This window comes from Camellia sinensis, chromosome 2, assembly GCF_055761805.1.
Source record: "Camellia sinensis isolate YWXY chromosome 2, ASM5576180v1, whole genome shotgun sequence".
NCBI classification, from domain to species: domain Eukaryota; kingdom Viridiplantae; phylum Streptophyta; class Magnoliopsida; order Ericales; family Theaceae; genus Camellia; species Camellia sinensis.
Genome location: NC_138962.1, coordinates 172,529,971 through 172,554,335, shown reverse-complemented (window position 1 = coordinate 172,554,335; position 24,365 = coordinate 172,529,971). Strand labels below are relative to the sequence as shown.

At 33.0% G+C, this 24,365-nt stretch overlaps 1 protein-coding gene across 1 annotated transcript; it reads left to right on the top strand.

Moving 5' to 3' along the window:
- Positions 1-879: 879 nt before the first annotated feature.
- Positions 880-21,298, top strand: LOC114274994 (protein neprosin-like). The gene is made up of 7 exons (XM_082913207.1): positions 880-1,047; positions 1,186-1,272; positions 4,498-4,764; positions 14,104-14,268; positions 15,247-15,300; positions 15,431-15,577; positions 20,924-21,298. The coding sequence occupies exons 1-7, from the start codon at positions 880-882 to the stop codon at positions 21,296-21,298; spliced, it is 1,263 nt and encodes a 420-aa protein (XP_082769333.1).
- Positions 21,299-24,365: the final 3,067 nt, after the last annotated feature.

The following is a 24,365-nucleotide window of genomic DNA, read 5'->3' as shown; positions in this document are numbered from 1 at the left end:
TATGAACCAGAGTAACATGTTATTATCAAATAGAGTAACATATTACTGTTTACATCAATGTTGACGGTAATAATATATATATATATATATATATATATATATATATATATATATATATATTTAAAAATTTCATAGTCAACATAGATCTTGTTTGATAGAATTTAATAAGAGAATTCTAGAAATATTAATTTTATTAAAAAATGACATTTAGATCGAAAGTTATATTATTTTAAAGTTTAATATTTTGATAATAGTGATATTATTTTAAAGTTTAATATATTGGGGGTGTTTGTTTGGGCTATTTTGAGGAAACTTATAACTTTTAACTTTCAAAAAGTCATTTTGGACTGTTTGGTTAAACTTATTTCAAACAGTTTCTGATTCTAACAACTTATTTTAACTCAAAAAAACTGATTCTGAAAAGCTGCTCACCCCTTATTTCTGATTATCAACTTCTATTGTTGACATGTTAATTTACAGTTATACTCTTAGATTTTTTTATTTTTTATTTTTTTAAAAATAGAAAAAGACCCAAATAAACTATAGATTATTATTATTATTTTTATGAGAAATGTAGACAAGTAGTGAATAATAAAAAATAAAAGTTAATTGAATAAGTTACTTTACAGCTTATTTAACAAACACTACTCAGCAACTTGAATTTATAATCCAATAATTACACCGAACAGATTAACAGCTTCTGATTAAAGTCATAATTTATAATCTATTAAGGTATAATCTATAATTTGTTTTAATAGTTACACCAAATGGGGCCATTGTTGATTGCTATTTATAGAGGAATTCATGTTTGGGTACGAACTTGTAGGATAAGAAGTAGCAGAGTCAGTGTTGAGAGAGAGTTGTATTGTTTTCATCATCATGATCACTTATGGTGTTTTTGTGGTGGTGCGGCGGTGGTTATTGGTGCTTATAGTAGTGCTGCTGCCACTGTGTTATGGTGGCATAGTAAGCATTTCTGGTCATAAACTTGATGATGTTTACATGCAGTTGATGCAGTTGAACAAGCCTGCTCTTAAATCCATCAAGGTCCTCTCTCCAACACCCTTTTCTTCTCTCTCTCTCTCTCTCTCTCTCTCTCTTTCATGTTTTTGTATGTATGTATGTATGTATGTATGTACTGATTTTCCATTATTGTTTTGTTGTAAAAAAAAAAAAAAAAAACAGAGTCCAGATGGAGATATAATCGACTGTGTCCATATCTCTCATCAGCCAGCGTTTGACCATCCTTTACTCAAGAACCACACCATTCAGGTTACCTCTCTCCCTCACTGTGTGTGTGTTGGTTTCTAATGATGTATTAAAAAAAAAAAAAAAATTCACTTTACATCCTGTGGTATTGCTCCAGAACATTTTACCCTTCTGTTTTTTAAAAATATGCAAATGCCTTCAATGTGGTTTTAGACCAAAATGCATAATTAACACTGTTAACAAAAAATGCAAAAGGACTTCTTTATCCTCATTTCTGTAACAGTGTATTTCTCCTTTCTTCTTCTATTAACAAAAAAAAAAAAATACAATCACCACTTATGTATTCAACAGAAGCACCACCATCAATTTTAATGGAAATCTTATTGTACTTTTATATTTAATTGAATCAAAAATATTTCTGCATTGAATTTTAATGGAAGTAGCATCAAAATTTAAACAATAAATATATACATACATACATATAAATATATACATACATATATATCTATTTATGAAAAATAGCAGGGGAAAGATTTATTGTTGGTAGTGGTGAAGGTTTTATTTGTTATTGGGTATTTGTGAATTAATGAAGCTGCAAATCAGTGGAGGGGAGATCCTGTTTAATTGAATCTTTAAATCTGTCCAATCTCTTTCTAGAATATGTGCAATATTACTTCTCAATTACCACCATTACCTCAATATTGCAACTGCCCGCGTCTTCATTCTATTGATGCAAATAAACAAAAAATCGATATGAACAAATCATGGATTTGGGATGGAGATAGTTGGCAGTGATTAGTGTGAGAAAATGGTTGGATGTGAGAGAGGGAGCGGGCTGGGGAAGAGGGAAGTGGATGGAGGAATTGAGGGCATGTTTGATTGGATGGATTAAAGTATGAGATTGAGATTATTAATTATCCTATATTTGTTTTAACATTTTGGTTTAGGATTATTAATCCAATGGATAATTAATCCAACAAATTTGTAGGATTATTAGTAATGGGGTAGGGGTAGAATTATTAATCCAATGGATAATTTATCCTATTAATTCAATTGGATAATGAATACCACACTAATTTTGATAGTATTATTAATACCTCATTATTAGTCTTGTGGATCAAACATAACCTGAGTGTATTAGGGTTTGGGTTTGAGTTTTGAAGTAGGGAGAAGATGAAGAAAATGAAGAAAGGACAAATTTGAACTTTTATAATAGAATTTGACATTGCTTTTTGTATCCGCTCTCAAAGTTGGCACGCGTTCTGTAAATTATGTCAAGTTTGATAGAATAAATAATGGTAGGGAAGTTAATTGGAAGATGATCAAAGTCACATGGGTCTTTCCATCTATTTTTAAATGATAGGGGGTGTGCTTTGAAGTCAAACGGGTAAAATGAATTTTGGCTAAAAACAAAAAACTTACGGCTGTGGTAAAGTCGGTTGTTAAGTACAAGCAATAGTACTACATTTATCATTTTTTTTTATCAATAATATAAGGAATTTAAAAAAAATATATATTAGGTAGAAAAGCACATCTATAAATCATAATATTTCAAATATGACATCTCACCAATTTTAAATTTATACCATTCATCTCATATTCAAGATAAAATTCAAAACACAATTTCATGGTGCATAACATTTTTCCCTTAATACCACGTTTAGTGTATCATGTCATATGTAAACAGTGTATTAGAGAAAATTATGAGTAGTGGGACTCATTACATCAATAATAATAAGTTGACATACTCAAGGGCGGAGCTACACTCAGACTTCCAAAAAGGCTTAGTAATACATGTATTTGGATTATAAAAATTGAATCCAGTGAAACAAAAAAATTAATTTTGGGGTTTACATTAGAGGTAAAAATAGCAATCAAATTTATACAAATTTTTCAGTCTTTTAGAAAGAAAATATCATACCAACTAAGTAGATTTTATAAAAAAAAAAATTCTAATTTATGTGTCATGCAATAATGAATTTTAAAAACCGAAGCATAATCTAAATTAATTATATTATAAGTCCACATCGGTGAGTAAAAAATATATGAGTTTTATTGACTATTTTATTGAAGCTATGCTATTAATGTCCCAATATTTTGTTTTTGGTTGCAATTTGATTAGTTTGAATTAATTTTGTCAATATGATGGTAGATATATAAAATTTCGGAATTATAACAATGTACCCCTCTAAAAAAACGCACATCATAAAAAAAGTTAAAATTTTTGTGGTGAAAGGTGTATTTTTTGTGATAAAAGTTATATTTTTTTGTGAATAACAAAATGTTATAATTTTTGTATATAAGGTGCGTACCACATATGCACTACTTTTATATGCACAAAATAACCTTTCGTGTTAAATTTATATGGTCTCGTACAAATTTTAATGTTGGGTGCACGTGATAACTTGTGTGGAACTAAAAAATTGACATGATTTTAATAACATGCCAAATGACCCATTCATTCAAACTTGGGCATATGAGGAAATATAAAAAAGTGATACATAGCATAAGTGAAGGAGAAGATATATGTAACTTTTTTTTTTTTAATCAGTAAGATATGCACAATATTATCTATATTTGTGGAGAAATTATTTATTATGTGACTCGAATTTGCACTAGCAAGGCAGCTCAACTTATTGTGGTGGTATCAAGTGAAATTTTAAATGGAGGCAATCTGATATTTATTTAAATTTAAATGAAATTAATTAAATTTTCTAATAGTAAATTTTTTTATATAAACTTAATTTTTATTGTTTTTGAAAGATGCTAAATTACCAATAAAGTTTTTACAATAAAAGTTTTCTAACATATTTTTTCAATTGATAATATGTTTAGCCCACTTAATAAATAAGTTCTTACAATCAACTTTAGAGAGAGGATGTTAGGTTTCTAACACATGACAATTTTTGGGGCTAAAATATAAATTTCATTTTATCTACAATATTTTAGTACATATGTCTTTTATATATTTGATTTAAGTACAAATATGGAATGATTTGAGCACATGAGACCTTTTCAACTTTATTTTTAAACTCGAAGAAATAAAAAAAATATAAAAAGATTCGCTCATTAGACCTTTTGTTAAAAACTTGAGAACTTTTTAACTGCCTAATGGATGGACCACCTCACCAATTCAGACACTTACTACAAGTCTTACAATTAGAGTTAAAATTTACCCATTTTTAACATTTTTGTTTCTCAAATCTGTTCCAGATACTAACTACAAGAGCCTTACTGTTTGGGCTAAAGCTTACCCATTTCTAATGGAGTGTTTTGTGCCAATAATAGATGAGGCCAAGTTATCACCCAGAAGGGCTATTTGAAGAGAACAAGCAATCCATTCCAAACTCCAATGAAGGAATATCAAAGTCAATTACTCAGCTATGGCACTTAAATGGAAGGTGCCCAGAAGAAACTATTCCCATTAGAAGAACAAAAATGAAGGAAATACTCAGAGCAAGCTCTATCAAGAGTTTTGGAAAGAAGCAGCATGGAACCATCCCTAAACCAACAATGTTTACGGAACCTGAACCCATCAATCTAAGTGGTCACGAGGTACAACCACTACCATATACAGTCTTTGTGCATCCATATATGTATGCATGCAGTTAAATATGATAAACAAATGAGAGAATGAGTGAATATATATTAAATTAAATAATATACATATTAATATAAGGTCCTTTATATAGTGGGTAGTTCCTCCGAAATCCAGTGAACAACAATGATTACTTAGTATTAGCTTGCGAATTTGTGGCACCGTAGTAGAATCATTACCAATGCCATGCTGTGTGGTGATGGAGGGAGTAAGGTGCAAATCACTTATGGTGATTCACAAAAACAAATACAAGAGAGAGGATTTATAATCAAAGCAAATTTATTTCACTTATATATTTGAGAATACAATGGAGAGGAGATACATACTCTTACTCTCTAACTCTCTTCTTTTTCCCACACTCTGATCTCTACGATACATAGGCTATTTATAGATAAATTAAACAATGTAAAACCATTAAATGCAAATACAACTAAGACTATAAATTTCAAACAGTTGTAGCCATAGTTGAACCCTTGATTTCAGCTTCCGTGGTCCTACTCTTAGCTTGGCCGGTGGAATAAGAAAATTCTCATTTAGGTTGGCAGTGAATCAAGATTACCTCACAACATGTGGGACAAGCCGTAAGTATGGTAATACAAATAACTTATCTATAGTAATAGAATGGAATTGAATCTAACTAAATCAAATCCTCTATAAATGGAATTATATATATAATATAGTATACATATATTAATATCTAATATATATATATAGAATATATTCTAACATTCCCTTTCAAACTCAAGGTGGTTGAGTAGACAACAACTTGAGTTTGGAAAATAAAGCATGAAAACATCAAGGTGGATGCGTTTTGGTGAAGATATCAGCAGTTTAATCAATAGAAGAAGCAGAACGAAGGCAAATAGTACCACGAACAACATACTCACGAATAAAGTGACAATCGATCTGAATGTGTTTGGTACCATCATGAAACACATTATTGTGAGTAGGGCTGTTCATGGGTCAAGTCGAACCGGGTTTACAAAAAATGGTCACCCGACTCGACCATATCGGATAAAAAAAAGCTCACCCTTTATCAACTAATGTATGCGTCGAAATTGTAGAACTCAATTTGATTAGTTTCGTGGTCGGATCGGACGAAACCGAACTATATCAAACAAGCAAAAGAAAAAAAAAAAAAGAAGCAAAATACAATTGTAGATCTAACTTTGGCCACTATGTATTGTATGATCCCAAAATATTGGTTTTCCAGTTTTCCAGTTTTCCATTCCATTTTAAACCTTAGTATATACATACATCTATATATATATATATATATATATATTTACATACATAGATCTTTGAGAAGAGTAGAGGAAATAAACCATAAAAAAAAAAAAGAATGACAAAGACTTGTATTATATAGATTTGTGATCGATAATATTTACATACAATAGTTTCCATTACTTACTTCTTTTTTTCAGCGGCTACCACTGCTCCTTCTTGCAACAATATCTTTTTCCCTTGTGCCCAGTAGCCATAGATGTAGATTAGAATTACGATCTCCATGCGTAAGAGGGTATGAGACGGAGAGAGTAGAGAGAAATTTAGAGTTCTAGAGTTCAAATGTCATGATTCATTTGGGTATTTGAGAGAGAAATGGAAGAACAATTAGTGATAAATTGAATAGATAAATAAAGAGAGAGAGAGAGAGAGAGAGAGAGAGAGAGAGAGAGAGAGAGAGAGGTGCAATTGGGTTTTTGAGAGGGATAGTGGAAGAATCAATGATGAATTGAATAGAAGGAGACAGTGTGTAAGCGGTGTATTGAATTGAATAGAGAAAGAGAAAAGAAATGAGATGGTAATGTTGAATACGGAGAGCATAACACTAACATAATGAGTTAGTGTAATCAATTTCTTGGGAAGATAAAGGTTAAAGTCTTGAAAAGATAAGAGTCCTCATACTAACCTATCAAATGGGAACACACAGATAGATATAAATATAAAATATAAACAAATTACGATCCTATCGGGTTAACCAATTTCGATTTTGCTAAAATCGGCACTCGACCAAATCTCAACAACATTTGAAAAGTCCAAACTGCAGTTCAAGGACTCGAAATCGTCTGTTCTATGTTCTGATTGGTCGATTTGGTTCAAATTGGTTGGCTAATCTTTTATTTGAACACCCCTAGTTGTGAGCAATTTGAATCGCACCTCGGTTATCACAACAAAAGACAGTAGTGAAGGAATGAATAATTCCCAAATCGTTAAGTAACCAGCGAAGCCGTAATAATTCTTGCGTAGTATCCTCAAGGATATGATATTCTGCCTTAATATTATATCTAGAAACAACTGTTTGCTTCTTGCTGCGCTCGAAAATAAAGGAATTACCAAGAAAGAAACAATATCCAGTGGTAGAGCAACGATTAATAAGATCACCTGTCCAATCGATATCAAAATATAGGCATGTAGCCCCAAGATAGAATGAGTAGAATAATGAAGTCCACGAAATAAAGTACCTTTTACGTATCAAAGGATACGAAGGACAATAGCATAATGAGTGAAGTGTGAAAATGCCAAAAACTAACTGACAAGAGTGACAACTAAATGCCGATAAAGTGTAGCATTAGAGAAAGGAATGTTGTCTAGATGAGTGAAACAAGCATTTGTCTCAAGAGTTATGTAGGTAATCTTGCTATCAGTGTGACCAGCATGGGGGTGTAGATTAGAGACATACTTTGCTTGAAAGACATAATAGCCACTAGAGTCAAAAGAGATTTCAAGACCTAAAAAATAGCTGAGAGGCCTTAGATCATTCATCTTAAAATGACTTACGAGAGAGTCCTTTAACTCAACTACACCATCAACATAAATAATAAGAAGAGTGGTGCCATGATCAGTCTTGCGAATGAAAATAGTAGAATCATATGGACTAGAAGCAAAGCCACTGTGCAATAGTGCTACTAAACTTGGAAAACCAAGTGCGATGAGCTTTCTTGAGACCATAGAGTGTACGCCAAAGTTTACAGACCTTTTGAGAAGGATGATGGCTGGGAGGAGGTTGCAAATATACTTCTTTAATGAGATCCCCTTTGAGAAAGGCATTTTTGGCATCCATTTGATATAGGCCCCACTTGTGGACAACACCAATGGCAATGAGACTACGAACAGAGGTAAGGTACGCAATAGGAGGAAATGTCTCCTCATAATCAATGCCATACTCTTGAGTGAAGCCTCGACCAACTAAGTGTGCTTTTGTACTGTTCAATAGTGCCATTAGAACGAGTTTTGATCTTATAGACTGTCGACATCCCATTTGTGACTGCCCTTAAGACTTGGGCGCTTCAGTCTAAGCACTCAATGATAAAACGTTACGCTGTTCAAATTCTTCAAATCTTTAGCAAAAGGAATTCACTTTTGAGCTTCAAAACCGGAACCTTATATCCCTTTTTGGACCAAAACCATTTTTCTTCTAGCCTGGCTAGCCAAAGAGTAGCAGGCCAACAGATGGCCGGTAGGCCACTTTCATAAGGCCGGCCAGACCTCCTTATGGTCGGCTAGCCATGTTCAGCGCAGCAGATATTTTATAACTGTCAGCTACGTCCATGCACAAGCTCCAAGCCAATTGTCATTTTTTAGATATTTTCGACGTAAAACTCCGAAATTCTATAAATACAACACCTGCCCTCAGTGTTTGGGATGAAGAAACTTAGTGAACAAACATTTTCCAAAGATATTTAAACCTTCTCTACCCTCTTGATATATAAACACCATAGATACACCATTGAAGGTTGAATTTGAAACTTTTGGTGGAGCTTTGAGATTGATTTCAGATTCTTGATAGTATTTGGATTGAAGTTTGTGAACCAAGAAACTCCTCCTCTTCTCTAAAGGTTGATCTTTCAACTCCTTTCATTACCTATTCTTTTTTTCTTTTTAATTTCTTGTTCTTCATTTTAATACTGATTTTCAGAGTATTTTAGGCTTAAGAATATGATTTAAACCTTGTTGAAGGTGGAAGGTTTAGCCACCCTTCCATAGGCTTATGCCCTAGTATTGCTCTCTTGTTGTTCTTCATGTTCTTGCTTCTTTTCTTTCAATTTCAGCACTGTTTTAGGTAGTTTTTGATTGAATATCAACTTTATATATGTGTTTAAAGCTTATATAGATAGTTTGACTCTTGTCTTATATCTCTGTTCTTTTAAGATGTTGTAAAGCTCTCTTCTAGTTCCATCTTTGTAGCATGGAAATGGATGTTCTATCCATATTCCATGAGTAGGAAGATGAGCTTACAACCATCTCTTTATGGATTTCATTTCATTTTGCTTAGTCTTGTTTTAATCTTGCTTTGAAGCTATATGAGTTCTCTTTCATCGGAGTCATTAGAGGCTCTCTTCTAGTTCCTTTTGAAGCATGGAAATGGATTTTAATCCATCTTCCATGAGTAGGAAGAAGAGCCTCTTTGTTTATTTCAATGATGTAATCTCTTGTATATAAGTTTCTTGTATATAAGCTTAGCTTTCAAAAATGGCTTTCTCGAAACCTATTCTCTCTAAACTTGAGTACTCACTTACTCTTGTTTGAGATTCAGTAGGTTTTAGCCATTTCTTTGATTGCTTTTTTCTTAGATTAGCCTTAGTTTTGTATCCATCAATGTCCGTCCCATTGCTTCACTAATTATCATCTAAATACCTTTGGGATATTTGATGATTTGTGAAGCAAACCTGCTCTCTCCTTGAGAATTTTCATGACAGGGGAGAGCAAGAAGGATGAACATCCCTTGGAAGCCTCTATTTTTGCTCTGTTTCAGTTCTGTTGCAGTAGGTCCTTCTTTAGAAGCAGTGGCCGGCCAGCCACTCCTTCATCCATAGCCATTTATTTTTTGTATTAATTAGTTCATTCATTTGATATTTTGTATTAACTAGTTCATTCATTTGTATTGTAATAATTAGTTAGTTTATATGGGTTTGAAATAATTAGTTAATTAGGGCATTCAGACCCTCTCGTAAGAGGGAAAATTTGTAACCTCTGATGTATGTCTTCCAACCCCTATTTCTTTCTCCTTTTTATTTACATGCTTACTGTGGTTGTCTAGCATCATGTTTTCCTTTATCATTTCCATGATCCAGTTTCGCATGCATAAAAGTTCAGCTCATCATACTTGACATCATCATTTCTTACTCGCTTATGTGCTCTACCGCATGCTTTTGAGTTGATCCACATGTCATGCTAATAGCCAAATCTATTAGTTGCATTTTTTATGCTTTGTATTAGTCTTAGGATCATGTATTTCCCTAACTATCTTCTTGTTCTTTGGCTTGACTTGGATATTTTGGGTGAGCAATTTTTGCTTTAGCATAACATGTACGTGTGTTTATGTTACCATGCCAAAACATAACTACCATGAGGCTACGTGCTTAAATGAAATAACTCTATGAATGCTTGTGGATGGAGGCTATTTTGCTTAAGTTAGAATAAACTTTGAACATTGTATATACAAACTCATTTTTCCTTTGAGTTGCGTATTTCAAGCTCTTTCAAAAGATTGCATGAAATCAAAGCATTCCAAAGTAAGTGACGTAGTCTATACTTGCTTGCCTCACGTAGTAATGTTAGCATATTAATAATCAGAACATGAGCATATAATGTTAATAAAAATCACATCATGATATAGTAAAGGCCATCTTTTATTGGGTGAATAGGGTGCTAAATTCATGACATTCCCCTCTAATACCTAAGTTCCCGAACCAAGATAACTTTGGTTATTACGGACAAGTGGCCTTTGGCACGAGTTACGGGTTTTCTAATTCTCCCAAAAAATATTAGGTAGCAACTCTAAAATCTGGCAATACAGTCCATTTTTGACATTTCTTGTGGATAGTAAATTTTTCTAGGATTGGCCAGATTTGAACTTTTGTTTTCTTTATTTCACATTGCACTTGTGAAACCAGGTTCAAGACCACGGGAGTCTGAACTGTAGGGAATCGCATCCGAGGAGGCTAAACCCGTCCAAGGAGCGCGAAAAATTAGCTATCGTTTCTGGCAACTTTGCTGGGGAGAAAAAGAGAACTTGACTTGAACTTTATGATGTGAGATTTCATTAACATATATATGTTCATTGCATTGCATTTGCATTGGTGCTTATAAGTCACAGTGTTTTTCATCTGCTATTCCTAGACGGCTTGCTGGAGGCTTGCCTAAAAAACTTGGCCGGTCGTGGTCTCTGCTATGTTGGAAACACAACCCTCGGATATGGATTATTGTCATACCGTTTGATCCTCCTTTCACTTCTCAGTGTTAGGTGTGAGAGGTATATTAGCTAATCTTGTTGAGGTACCCTTTTGACCAATCGGCCTAGTGCATATAGTTAGCCCTAGTGACTTCTCAAAAATAGGACATGATACTCTCTTATTTGTTAGGATGTTGTGATGCCGCTTGTTTGAAATAGTGAAACTCTAGATCATTCCCAAGCTAGGACAGAGTAGAGGCACGATTGGTGTAGACTATCATGGCAGAAGATGGGGGAACTATGTAAGCGCTCAGACCATATAAATGACGAACAAACAAGGACATCTTCCCGGATTGAGATTGGGTAAAAGTGGAAGGCAAGGAAATGCTACTGCCAGAGAAGTGAACCATAACCCTCATGCTTTCAGGTTGGGATACGAGCCGACTGAAGAGGATTGGAAGAAGAAAAGAGATAACGTGAGAGAGAGAATTAAGGTGAAAAGTGCCGGGAGGTGGTTTGAAGTAATCCATGAGCCAATTAGAGGGACTCTAAATGGATGCTTTTTCTATCAATGAGAAGACTTCCCCTTCTATAGATTCCCAGAGTCGTAGATCGAACAAGAAACAAGGAAGAGATACTCTGGGTTTGAGATTTTCTTCAATCACCAGTTCTCAGATGATGAGGATGAGTGGATCTATTTGAGTATTGATGTGGGGCAGGAAAGAAGTAGTAGTTCGGAGAGGAGTGAAGAGAAACTCTTGGGGATAACAGTGGTTGACTTCCTGGCAGATTCCAACGCCGGGGTTGAGCCTACTAACTTGGGAGATAATGTTGCCATTTCTGTGATCGAGGATGGACAAACAGTTGATTGCACCAATCTCATTTTGGACATAGCCGAGGCTCCACGATTGGTTTGGTAGTTCATAAGGGGCTCTATTAAAAGTTCTAAATCGGATAATGAGTCTGAGTCTGATTCCACTAAGTCTGTCGAGTCTTAATCGGATTCAAGTTAGTCTATTGAGTCAGAGTCTGGCACTTCTAGGGGTGGTAACTTGGGTGCCAAAGTCCTGTTCTGGTCGTCTTTCAGTTTTTCTTTTGAGTCAATTGTAACCGAGGACCCTGACATTATGAATGAAAGTGCAGTGGACTTTGCTTACTTTTCTGTGCCCTTAGTTTGCTGTACTGACAGTGATTTTCAAAACTTTGATGAAAACGAAAAGGAAGAAATTCCTTGGGCTTTAAAAACTTTATTTGATTGAGAGGAGGAAAGGTGTGCTAGACCCTTACTGGATGAGATTGTGTCAATTAATGTAGGTACTGAGAAAGATCCACCCTTAGTCTAGATTGGTTCCACATTGTCTTTGGAGGAGCGCAAGCGATTAATCACTTTATTAAAGAGATTTCAAAGATGTTTTTATGTGGTCCTACGAAGACATGCCTGGAATCAATCCTGAGATAGTACAGCATAGGATCCCTCTCAACCCCAAGGACCGACCAGTCAAGCAAAAACTCCGCAAGGTTCGTCCAAATTGGGCATTTAAAATCAAAGAGGAATAACCAAACAAATCAACGCAGGGTTCTTACTTGTATCTGAGTATCCGACTTGGTTAGCTAACATTGTTCCAATGCCTAAAAAGGATGGCAGAATTCGGGTTTGTGTTGGTCGGCCAGCCATTTTCTTGGTTGATCGGCCACTTTTTCTGGCCGAGGCATTTTCTTTGCCTTTTTCAGGCATTGTGCATGCCAGTTGTGCCAGCTGGTGAGCACAAACTCTACCCTCCATACACATGTATGGAGGGATTTCATCCATGCACTTAGCTTCCCTTGGAAGCTTGGAATTGGATTTCCTATAAGAGGAGAGCCTCCCCTCCCTTTCTAGAGGTTCAGCCAACTGATATAGAATATATATATCACTCTCTCTTTATATCTCCTCTCTTTATATAGTTGTGTGTGTAATAGTGTTCTAAAGGGTGTTTTGTTCATATTTTGGCACTAAAGCACCTAGTGGTACACTATCCCTTAGTTACTGAGGTGCTAAGGAGTTGTTTTCAGAGTTTTTGAGTTGGTTTTGATCAAAAGGAGGTGTTAGAATTGGTGTTCTTAAAGTGTTCTTCAAGGGTGAGTAACTACTCTTTTATTTTCCATTTTTTCTTAAGCTTTTAGCAATACTTGCATACTGTTTTAAGCTTAGTGTCCAACTGAAAAAAGTTCTGTTTTTATATGCTAAATATGTTTGTTTAAGGTTACTTTTGGGTTGGGGGTTGTCTATCCCCTCTTAGGCCTTGTTTGGCCTTTTTTTGTGACCTTCTTTTTGAGCTTTGAACCCTTTTGGTCTTGACCTTCTCACCACTGAAATCCAAAGGATTTTCAGTGGTAGAAAAGTGGTTTTGAAGTCTTGAATAGGGGAGGGACACCCCCTCCCTTTGTGTCTCATTTGCTTGCATTGTTGGCTCACCATAATAGCATGTTTGCTTAGCTTATGTTGACCTCATTTCAGTGGGTTTTTGGTGTTGTTTTAACATGCCATGACTCTTTTTTGGGTGGGTTTAGTCGGCTCTTACATGCTTCATATACTTGCTTTGCAATCCCCTCATTTGCCTTAACATACACCTTGTGTTTAGACCACCATGTTTACATGTTTTGGCTTAACTTTGAGAAGCTTTTAACTTTGTTTTACCATGCTTGAGGTCTGATTTTGGTTGCTTGGGTCACATATGCCATGCTTTGTATAGCCACCATGCAATCTAGCTTGTTAGTTTTGAGTATTCAAGCCATTAGCATGCTTTATTTCGACCATTTCAGTGATTTGGCATCACTTGTCATGTTATTGTAATTATAATTATAATTGGATTACTGCCATTTTTTGTTTTTTTGTTGAGAAAAGACCGTTAAGTTTTTTGATGACTATATGATCTATCCATGGGACTACAATTTTCCTATTAATATGATTTTCTACATAAGTGATCTATTTGGAGAACTTCACAAGATAAACAGTTTAGATTATTGAGATGAGTTTGTGATTAGTTAAGAAAGTCAACTAGAGAGAATCCCAACCCTTGTGCTTTTTTTTTTTTTTTTTTTTCTATTTATGATTTTTATTTATGTTATTTTGGAGTTGTTTTAGCATGCAATAGGTTTTGTTCAAGGAGACGAGTATTATGGAACAAAGGCAACCATGAATGTTTGGAAACCCATACTCCAGCAATCCAAGGAATTTAGCTTGTCCCAGCTCTGGATCATAGCAGGTTCTTATCCTTCAGATATCAACACTGTTGAAGCTGGTTGGCAGGTACACTTTCACATTAATTTGATTATATTGTAGATTTTCTTGTTATTCTTCCCTTTTGTTTCAATAATGAAAAATGCTACGCATAATCTAAATTATTACTGCATTTCCTCATTTGATTAGCATCCTTACTTTCATCAAAGTCTCATTTTGCACCATTCACTTTTACCAAAGTTCTACTTTTTAGTCTTTATGTTATTTTGGTCTTTATAATTTCAATTAGTTCGATTTTGATGTTACAATTTTGTCTAAATTTTGTCCAATTAATTAAAATTGTTAGTTTTTCTTTTTCTTTTTTTCTTTTTTCAAATGAAAAATCTATACATGAGTGGCACGTACAATGTTTTATAGGCAAAATTATAAATTTATTTAACTTAGTGAGCTAATCTTAACAAACTCAGTGATTATTTTCTTTTAAAAATATTAATTGTCATTATCAATTGAACCAAATTGATACAAAATTTAAAATTAAAGATCAAAATTGACCTAATTGAAATGATAGTGTCCTAAATGACACAAAAGGTAAAATGTAAAAATTATTAATGTAATTTGTCATTTTATTTATGCCCTTAAATAAATGTCAAATGTGACACACATGCCAATTTTCATTCAATGTTTTTTTTGGGTGAATATTTTCATTCAATGTCATTTATATCAAACAGACGAAATGGTTACATTATCATTTGACAGAAAGTGTAAAAACCTAACTATTATAGATAACAGTAATGCCAGATTGACATGTTAATAATGCTAAATATAATTTATCATTTATCATCTTTGCTGCGAGTGATGATCCCTACACACACTGCACACACACACAAAAAATAAAAATAGAATAAAATAAATAAAAAATTTAAAATATTAGTCATACACTTTATTTTTCTTTCCACATTTTTTGTTTTAGTATATTTTCCCTTTGTGTTTCACTTCATCTCATTTATGTCTTCTCTCTATGAAAATAAATAAATAAAAAATAAACAGGTTTTTCCAGATATGTATGGAGATGACAAGCCGAGACTTTTCACATATTGGACTGTGAGTCTTTAATTATTTTAATTTTTTCCCAGTAATGTTTCTTTTTGAGTTTATCTTTTTTCTCCAGGGTAGTGTTAATATATATAAATACACGTGTTTAATGGTGAAATTGGTTAATGTTAAATGACAGAGAGATACATATCAAACCACAGGGTGCTACAACCTGCACTGCTCAGGCTTTATTCAAACCAGCAATAAAATTGCATTGGGGGCCGCCATCTACCCTATTTCTGCTTATGATGCTTCCCAATATCAATGCAACTTACTAGCTTGGAAGGTAACATTTTATACATTAAGACAATGGACTTTCACATTACCTACTTCTTTTTTAGGATAAATTAGTTGGATTTAATTTTCATCAAATCTTATTAAAAATAAGTTTTAGCACAATTGTCGCAAAAAATAATTTTCATGACGACTTTTTACGTATGTTGCTAAAAATTGGCAATTAATGACTTTTTTTAATCACGATTTTTAAAAATTATCGCTAAAACTTACAATTATTGATGTTTTCTATGGTAAAATTTTCAAATTGTCGCTAAAAATTGAAAATAACTAATGTTTTTTGTGACAATTTTTTTAAACTGTCGTTAAAACTTATAACTGATGACTTTTTTGTGACAATTTTCATATTGTCGCTATAAATTAACAATTAGTGACGTTTTTTAAGAATATATAATAAAAAATATCATTAATTATCATAAGACCTATTTGATAATAAATTAATTTAATAAGACTTACACGTAAGTCTATTTTTTTAATTGCTTAAATATTTAAAGTACTCTTATATAAAATAGAGTAAAAACAAATATTCTAATGTTGTTCCACTATAATGATAGCTAAATTTCAAAATAGTAGATTATAGAAAGATTACCACCGTGCTGGTGGCCTCGTGGGGAAAGCATCTCTCCCCATAGGTGTGACCCAGGTTCGATTTCCAGGAGGGGCAAATTCTACTATTTCGTAGTTGGCTCTCTTTAGAGACCCCGCCTGTACTCCCGTCGAAACTGAGGCTCGTCTGTGGTGTGTGGTTGAGTTCTACCCCTTCCTTTGAGTTGGGTTAAATCAGATTGACAATTAGTTACCTCGAGACCTGAATTCATGGATGTAGTGATAACACCTTAAAACATCTTTTTTTTTTTTAGTTTAAAAAAAATAAAATAAAAATAAAATTAAAACAAGAAAAGATTATAGAAAAATTCACAGAATCTTTGACATCACATATGCTCATACCTTCATGATTTATTTTTTATTTTTTTATTTTATTTTTTTACTTTTACTTTTAGGGGGGGATGTTTAAAGTGGTATTATATGAAAATTAAATAAGTCTGGTCACTTGTGTATGAAGCACAGGTGTGAGTGCATTGATATGGTAAATTTAAAAAAAAAAAAAAAAATGTAGCGTATGGGTACGATTTAGTACGTTTGTAAAAAAATATTTATTTTTTATTTGAAGTAAAACAAAAATTAATTAAATGATTTAATTTGCTAAGACCTAACCTACAATTAAGATTTAATGCCTCGGGAAACATTATGGTGCACAACCTTTGATGACTAAAAAGAAAAACGGAGCAGATTAGGAGCTCTAAAAATACAGCACTAATATATCGAATCAGCTGAAAATGTTAAGAAAAAAAAAAAAAAAAACCAACAACAACAGAGACACCCATCACATCATGGAGGGAGCCAACTCATTAATGCTCCCCTAGTGCTCCCGTTTTAGTGCTCCTATGCATTTTTGAAAGAAAAATGAAATAATTTCAATTTTTTGAGTCATAACTAAAAACATGATGTCATAACTAAAAACAATATGAGACGTAGTTAAAGAACTCATGAATCATAACTAAAAAACAAAATTTGTCATAACTAAAGAAGAAAATGACATAATTAGAAGTGCATATGGTGTATCCTTTTTAAAGGATGTAAATTAGAATTTTTCAAAAGTAAAGGTATAAATTAAAATTAAATGTCATTATATTAAATAACTTACAAATCATAGCTTAATTTTAAAATCATGCTAAGCATTAAACTACAAATAAAAAAGAAATCTAATAAAAGGAATTTTATTTCTATAGTAGAAGAAAATATTATTTTGACTGAGGTACGATACGGCTTGAGTATTTATTAGGTACGTCTGTGTACATCAAAAATTAATAACAAAAAATTTTGAGTGCGTGTTTCCTATACCGGGTACGTATGCAAAAGTACCATACTAAGTACACCATACGCCGAGAAGTACCCAATACGGATACAATATGTTTGTCGAAATACCCATATTTCATAGTTTGTGTTGCCTCTAGCTTTGAGTGTTATTTAATTTAAAATACAATTAGGGGCTACATAAAGAAAATAAAATCGCCACGTTGCATATGTTGGCCATCATATTTGTTCATTATTTGCTTCTTACTAGTAGTGTTTAATCTGGTTAAGCCTAACTTCTTCGTGTGGAATATGCAATTAAGGATATTGTTGATGAGTCTATGATGAGTATTATTGTTGTTATTTAGAAGGTCCACAATGGGACTAACAATCACTTTTAATTCGATGCTGCTCAAGTTAAGGTTGACTGTCATGACAAGCCCATCTTGTAAGGCCCAAAATTCAACATGTTTGCTAATGGAAGGACCAATGCATCTGAAAAGCCATCAACACCAAAATCCATTAGGCTGTGTTTAGTTGGAACAATTGAGAGCGAATTTAGAACTGGAACTTGTTGACCAAGCACCACTAGCCCAACTCGGATTTCCCTCTGCAGCCTAATCAATGTTAAGTTTGAGGTGCCTCAATGCTGGTGGTTCTCAACCTACAAGCATGGGGGGAAAAAAGAGGCTTCACCATAGAAAAGCACTCAAAAGGCTTTGGAAATGATGAGGAGGGGAAGTTTCGGTATTTAGGGATTGTTTAGGATGAGAGTTTGGAGTTAAAATAATCAATAAAGACAAAATTAGCTATTTTAGCTAATAAGACAAAATGTCAAATTCAAACTATAATCATTTTTTTTCTCTCTCACAACTATTAAATCAATTTTAAAAAAAGTCCATCATCATTCCAAAAATAACTTTTTAAGTCAGGTTAAAATAGTTAAATAGTCAAAAAGTTAGATTAAAAAAGTTCATTCTAAACGAAGACTTATTAGGGAGGGAAGCCAAATATAGCAATATGTCATCATCGGTGAAATTATCTTTTTGTCGACTAAAATTTTAGTCGTAAAAAGGCTGTTTTAATTGGCAAAGCATTTTGTAACAAAAAATTTTGGTGGTCACTTTAGTCGTTAATACATGGTCAGGGAAAGTAATCTGTGGCTGAAAAAAATTATTAGTTGGCAAAAACAAGTATTTGGCGATTAAACTTTTGGTCATTGGACATATAACTACCGCGACTAAATCATTTAGTAGTTAAAACATTATTATTGAAATGTGAGTAGCAATGTTTTGAATACTGGACCGAACAAGCTAGTTCAAGCTAAATCATTGACCGGCCTAGGATCCTCCATTTTGCCAAATGGCATGTAAATTTGCGAAACTATATTGCTTGGGAAAGTTGAACATAGAACCACGTGGAAGTATGACTAACCACCATGTCACATTCAACTTTTGTTTATATTTGGTATATGCACATATTTTTATTACATTTTCTTTCAAACATTACATATAATTAATATATTTTACAAATAATAAAGATAAATATATTTATTGAATTATAAATTTATCTTAAAATTTAAAAATAATTTAAATAAATGTATCTTAATTCTTATGTTATTATTAAATATTTTTTTGATATATTTATAAAATAATTGTGATGTTACAATTTGATTCCAGTTCGGCTTGACGGTTAAACCAGTGACTCATTTATCCGATCCCTTTTCTAGTTCGCTTACCAGTCTGATTTTTAAAACATTGGTGAGTAGTGAAACATTGACTAGCAAATTTAGTCGCCAAAAGTATTAATTGTTTTTTCTGACCAATCACTTGGTTGCCACATAATACAATAGATATGCGAACCATCAAAACGACGTCATTTTGATATCCGGGACAAAATTCATTAGTTGCTAAAATTATTTTGGTTCCTGCTCTCTTTTGTTTTTTTGTTTTTTTTTTTCACCTTGCCGCTTTTAGTTTTCACGACCCATATTTCAAATTAGTCGCAGAACTCAATATTTCTATGACTAAATCATATTAGTGGTGGAAAATAAAAACTTTTGGCTACTATGTTGTTTTTGGTCGGCAAATATGTGTTTTCCCTACAACAGGTGTTAGTCAGCTATTTGTCCCAGCATGCATCCAACAAACAAAATGATGTTGTTTTGCTAACTGCAACTAAATTTCATTGGTGGCTACAAGTTTAACGTCCCCCGCCCATTTTTTCAACCTCTAGCATCTATTTTTGGGGACTAATATTTCAAATTAGTCGTGGAAAACAACACGTCTGCGACTAAATTACGTTAGTTGGCAAAAGTATAAACTTTTGGTTACTAAATTTTTTTTAGTCGGCAAATGTGATATTATTGCGACTAAAATTTATTTAGTTGGCCAAAGTAGTTGGCAAAAGTATAATTTCTTATAAAAAAAAAATTCAATTAAAATAGTTACTTTCTAAACACTCTCAAAATCTTTGGTAGGTGGAGGGTTGGGTGTAGGGAGGGAAAGGAACCCGCCCCTCTACCTATTTTTTGAGGGTGTTTGGAAAGTGATTATTTTCATTAATTTTTTAATTTTTTTATTATAAAAAATGTATAAAAAAATAGAAACAGTAATTTAATTTAATATTTTAAAATTTTAACGATTTTAACTAAAAAGTCAACACCAAAGGGCCTTTTTTTTATGTCTCTATCTTTGTTTACTATCTTATACACAAGTATATATATTTAGTAGTAGTGATGCACAAAATAACTGCAATAATTACATAAATAGTTGATTTTAAATGTTTGATTTTATTATTTTATTCTTCAAGTTTAAACAAATGATTTTTTTTTTTTTAGACAATTAAAAAGTGATTTTTGTTGAAAAATTTTAAAAATTAAAAAAGCATTACATAATTTCAAAGAAGTGTCAATGCCAAACTAACTTATTCATTTTATAACTCCACTTTTACTTTTTGAAATGTTTTAGGGTAAATTATCAATAGGTTCTAATAATTAGGCTTAATTCCTATCAAATCTTATTGAAAATAAGTCATACCAGAATTGTCACTAAAACTAATGTTTTGTGACTTTTTTTACATGTCACTTAATGTTAACAATTAGTGACTTTTTTTCTGTTATGATTTTTATAAATTGTTGCAAAAATTTACAATTAGTGACATTTTTCTGTGATGAATTTTTCAAACTATTGCTGAAAGTTGAAAATTTGTGACCTTTTTTGTGACGATTTTTTTAAACTATCGCTAAAACTTATAATTCGTGACATTTTTCGTGATATTTTTCAAACTGTTGCTGAAAATTAACAATTAGTGATATATTTTAATAGTGTATAATGAAAAATGTCATTAATGACCTATTGGACAATAAGTCCACATAATAGGACTTACACGTAAGTCTCCTAATATTTTATCGGACTCTATTTTTTTTTTCTCTCTCTTGAACATCGTTTTGATTTTGTTTATAATGGGTGTTGTAATTTGCTAGGACCCAAGAAGTGGTGACTGGTGGTTGCAATATGGGAATGAGCTAGTGGGTTACTGGCCAACCTCCTTGTTTTCATACCTTGCAGACAGTGCTTCACAGATTCAGTGGGGAGGAGAGGTGCTGAACTTCGAGTCAGGTGGGCAACACACCACCACCCAAATGGGGAGTGGTCATTTCCCTGAAGAAGGGTTTGGAAAAGCAAGTTTCATGAAGAACATCCAGATAGTAGATGGTTCCAACCATCTAATAGCTCCTATAGGTGTTGGCACTTTTGCTGAGCAATCCAATTGCTACAATGTTCAAATGGGCAATGATGGTGATTGGGGCAACTACATTTACTATGGTGGTCCTGGTAGAAACCCTAGTTGCCCATGACCAAAGTGGAAAAAATGAAGGAAACTAGAATAGTATAAAGAGTAATTATAGTGACTAAATTTTAATATCATATTTGGAAAACACATGATTTGATGTTTTATATGACATTAATCACATGTCATTTGATTTGATAAGCTCTACTCATGTTGCAACTGATATTTAAATAGAATAAAATTGCAACTAATATAATGTCATTTAAAACGGTTATTTAGATGATATTTAAATATGGTATTCAAATGTGGTTACACTAACATTATTTTAAGGGTAAATTACACTTTTAAATATTGCAATTTGATCAAAATTTTATTTTGATCCTATTGTCTTAATTATAACAATTCGGTTTTTACACTTTAAATACAATTTTAATTTTGTCATTCAGCTCAAATTTGGCATTAAAATTAATGATTTTGTAACACGTTTCAAGCACCTGAGGTGTATAGATAGAAAAATGGGAAAATTACACTAGTAGTCCCTACATTTTACCTCTGATGTCATTTTAGTCCCTTTACTTTTAATTGGCTCAATTTTGACCATTAATTTTAGATTGTGTTAATTTGGTCCAATCGATAATATCATTAGTATTTTTGACAAAAAATAATTACTGAATTAATTGAGCTTAACTCACTAAGTTGAGCAAATCTATTATTTTGCCCTTAAAATCATGACACATGCTGCTTATGTACACATTTTTATTATAAAAACAAAATGCTAACGATTGTATTCAATTGGACTAAATTGAGTAATAAATTCAAGGACAAAATTGAGTCAATTGAAATTACAAGGATTAAAATGACATAAGTATCAAAATATAGAGACTACCAGTATAATTTGCAATAGAAAATTTGGACAGCAAAATTGAAATTAAACTTAAAATGTAGGGATCAAAGTGAAATTTAAGTCAAACTATAAGGGTGAAAATTTTAATTTATCCTTACTATAATATAAAAACATGTGAATGTGAATCTTGTTTGAAGTTTTCACTTTCTTTAGGCTCCCAATATGAGAAGTTGGATGTGGAGAAGTGCTCAAAATTTCTTCAAACTAAAAGAAACATTCACCGTTCGTGCTCTATATGTAATTTCTTTTATGCTTCTCACTTTGGAGTAATACATTCTGAATTAGAATAATTGTTAGGGAATAAGGAAACCCACAAGCGCACAATAATATTGGCTCAATCTATTAGGGAGAAATTTTAGAGTCCACAGACGCCACATCAAGGCCCAACATACATTGTTTAAAACTCATACCCACTTAAAAGTTTAAGCCTATAACTGAAGAGCCTATTTAATGTATATTAAGACCAATCTCTTTTAGTCTTTATCCGAAGTTGAACTCTACCTTCACACATGTTCCAAGAATCTTGCCCTCATGTGAACCAAATATCGACCTCTCCTTACTCTTCTTCGAGTCTTTATCTTTATCCGCAAGTTCATCATAGATAACACGTACTCTCCCTTAATCCTGACCTATAACTCTCCAACATCGAGTCGAACTGAACCTACCCAGTTGCACAAACTCCATCGTGAGCCACCATACTCCATTGAGAGAGCCACCTTGCCGTAGTCCAACCTCCATGTGCACTATAATGCCCCAAAGAAATTAATATAAACAACTCATTACTGTAGCAATCCCGGTTTTGACTCGTCTCTGTGTGGTATTCCGAGCTCGGGTTGGTATGGTTTTGAACAGTGTTACGTATCTTAGTTTACCTGTATTCCCCTTATTTTGGTTATCTGGTTATAGCAGTGTGTTTGGAATAGGTAATATCTCCAAACCTTTAGATGCGGATCCAACCCGAATTGTTCCTTGCAGAGTTGTATCAGAAGTTAATTCTTTCATGTTTTGCCACTTCACTAACTAGGTCGGGGATCGAGCTGCCCGGTCAGCTCGTAGGAGTCCAGGGATCCGTGCCCCTTGGTGGGTTCGGGGTAGTGCCCCGAAGCAAAAATGCAAAATGCATTCAAAGTTGCTTGTCCGCACGAGAGGCGGTTTATGCACTCGAGCGGAGAATGTTTGGTTCCAGAAGTTTGACCTGTCTACAAAAGTATTGGGAAAGTGTATTCAACTCTCGATCGGAGCTTTCCGTGCTTGAGTGGGAGGCTGTGTTTGACGCTCGAGCGGGGCTTTCCGTGCTCGAGCGAGGCTTCGTGAATCTGATATTTCAGATCACTTTTTCAGTTCTCTCTCTCTCTCTCCAAAACTCTCCAGAATTTCAGATCTACAGCTTCTGTCTCTAGAAGTCATCTTCTCTCTTTGATTTCTCCAAATCCATTGGGATTTAGACCTAAGTTCTTCATCAAAGTTGGTTATCATCTCAAAGGTTTCATTGTGTGCGGTGGAGATCAAGTTTAGGCATCGTTGATTTTAGGGTTTCATCTCAAATCTTCTTCAATACTTGAGGTAGGGATTTTCTTAGAGTTATATATATATATTTGCAAGATTTAGATGATTTTCGAAATCATCCTTCGATAGCTTCGAAAATTGATTGTTGATTCAAGAAGTTGATCTATTTTGAAAGTGGGTTTGTCTCTTGTTCTTTTAAAATGATCTTATAGGTTTTGATCTTTGTTGATTGAAGAAAAGATGATTTTTGGAAAGTTTTCATCCAAAATATTTGAGTTGTATAGCTTTGGTGAGAAAACCTAGAAATTGAGGATTTTTAAAAGAAATTGAAAATCCATGAATGATATTGTTATATTTATTTTGTGTTTCAAAATAAATGGATGTTTAGAAAATTTCTCATTTATATTTATATAAATGATGAATTTCAGGGAATAAGAGAATTGTTGTTCATTTTGGAAATTATTGTTCAAAACGTTGAAATAGTCTTAAAATGACTAATTGTTGAGGATACTTGAGAAGAAGGAATTGTGTTATTCCTTGGATGATGAATCTGAATAAAAATATTTATATTCATATTGTGAAATTGGCATATCAATTCATTTGATTATATTAAACTTTGAAAGTTAATTTGAAAACTTGCATTGAGAAAAGAATATTGAGAAATAAGTTTTCATGGAATGGTTTTGGGGTAAATACACTGGTAAGTCTTGATAGGTGGTGTAGA

What these genes read in the sequence shown, in the direction of transcription:
- LOC114274994 (XM_082913207.1), top strand. Translation starts at nt 880, where the DNA reads ATGATCACTTATGGTGTTTTTGTGGTGGTGCGGCGGTGGTTATTGGTG. An exon ending in CTGCTCTTAAATCCATCAAG is followed by an intron (nt 1,048 to 1,185) that starts GTCCTCTCTCCA and finishes AAAAAAAAACAG; the next exon opens with AGTCCAGATGGAGATATAAT. An exon ending in TCAAGAACCACACCATTCAG is followed by an intron (nt 1,273 to 4,497) that starts GTTACCTCTCTC and finishes TGCCAATAATAG; the next exon opens with ATGAGGCCAAGTTATCACCC.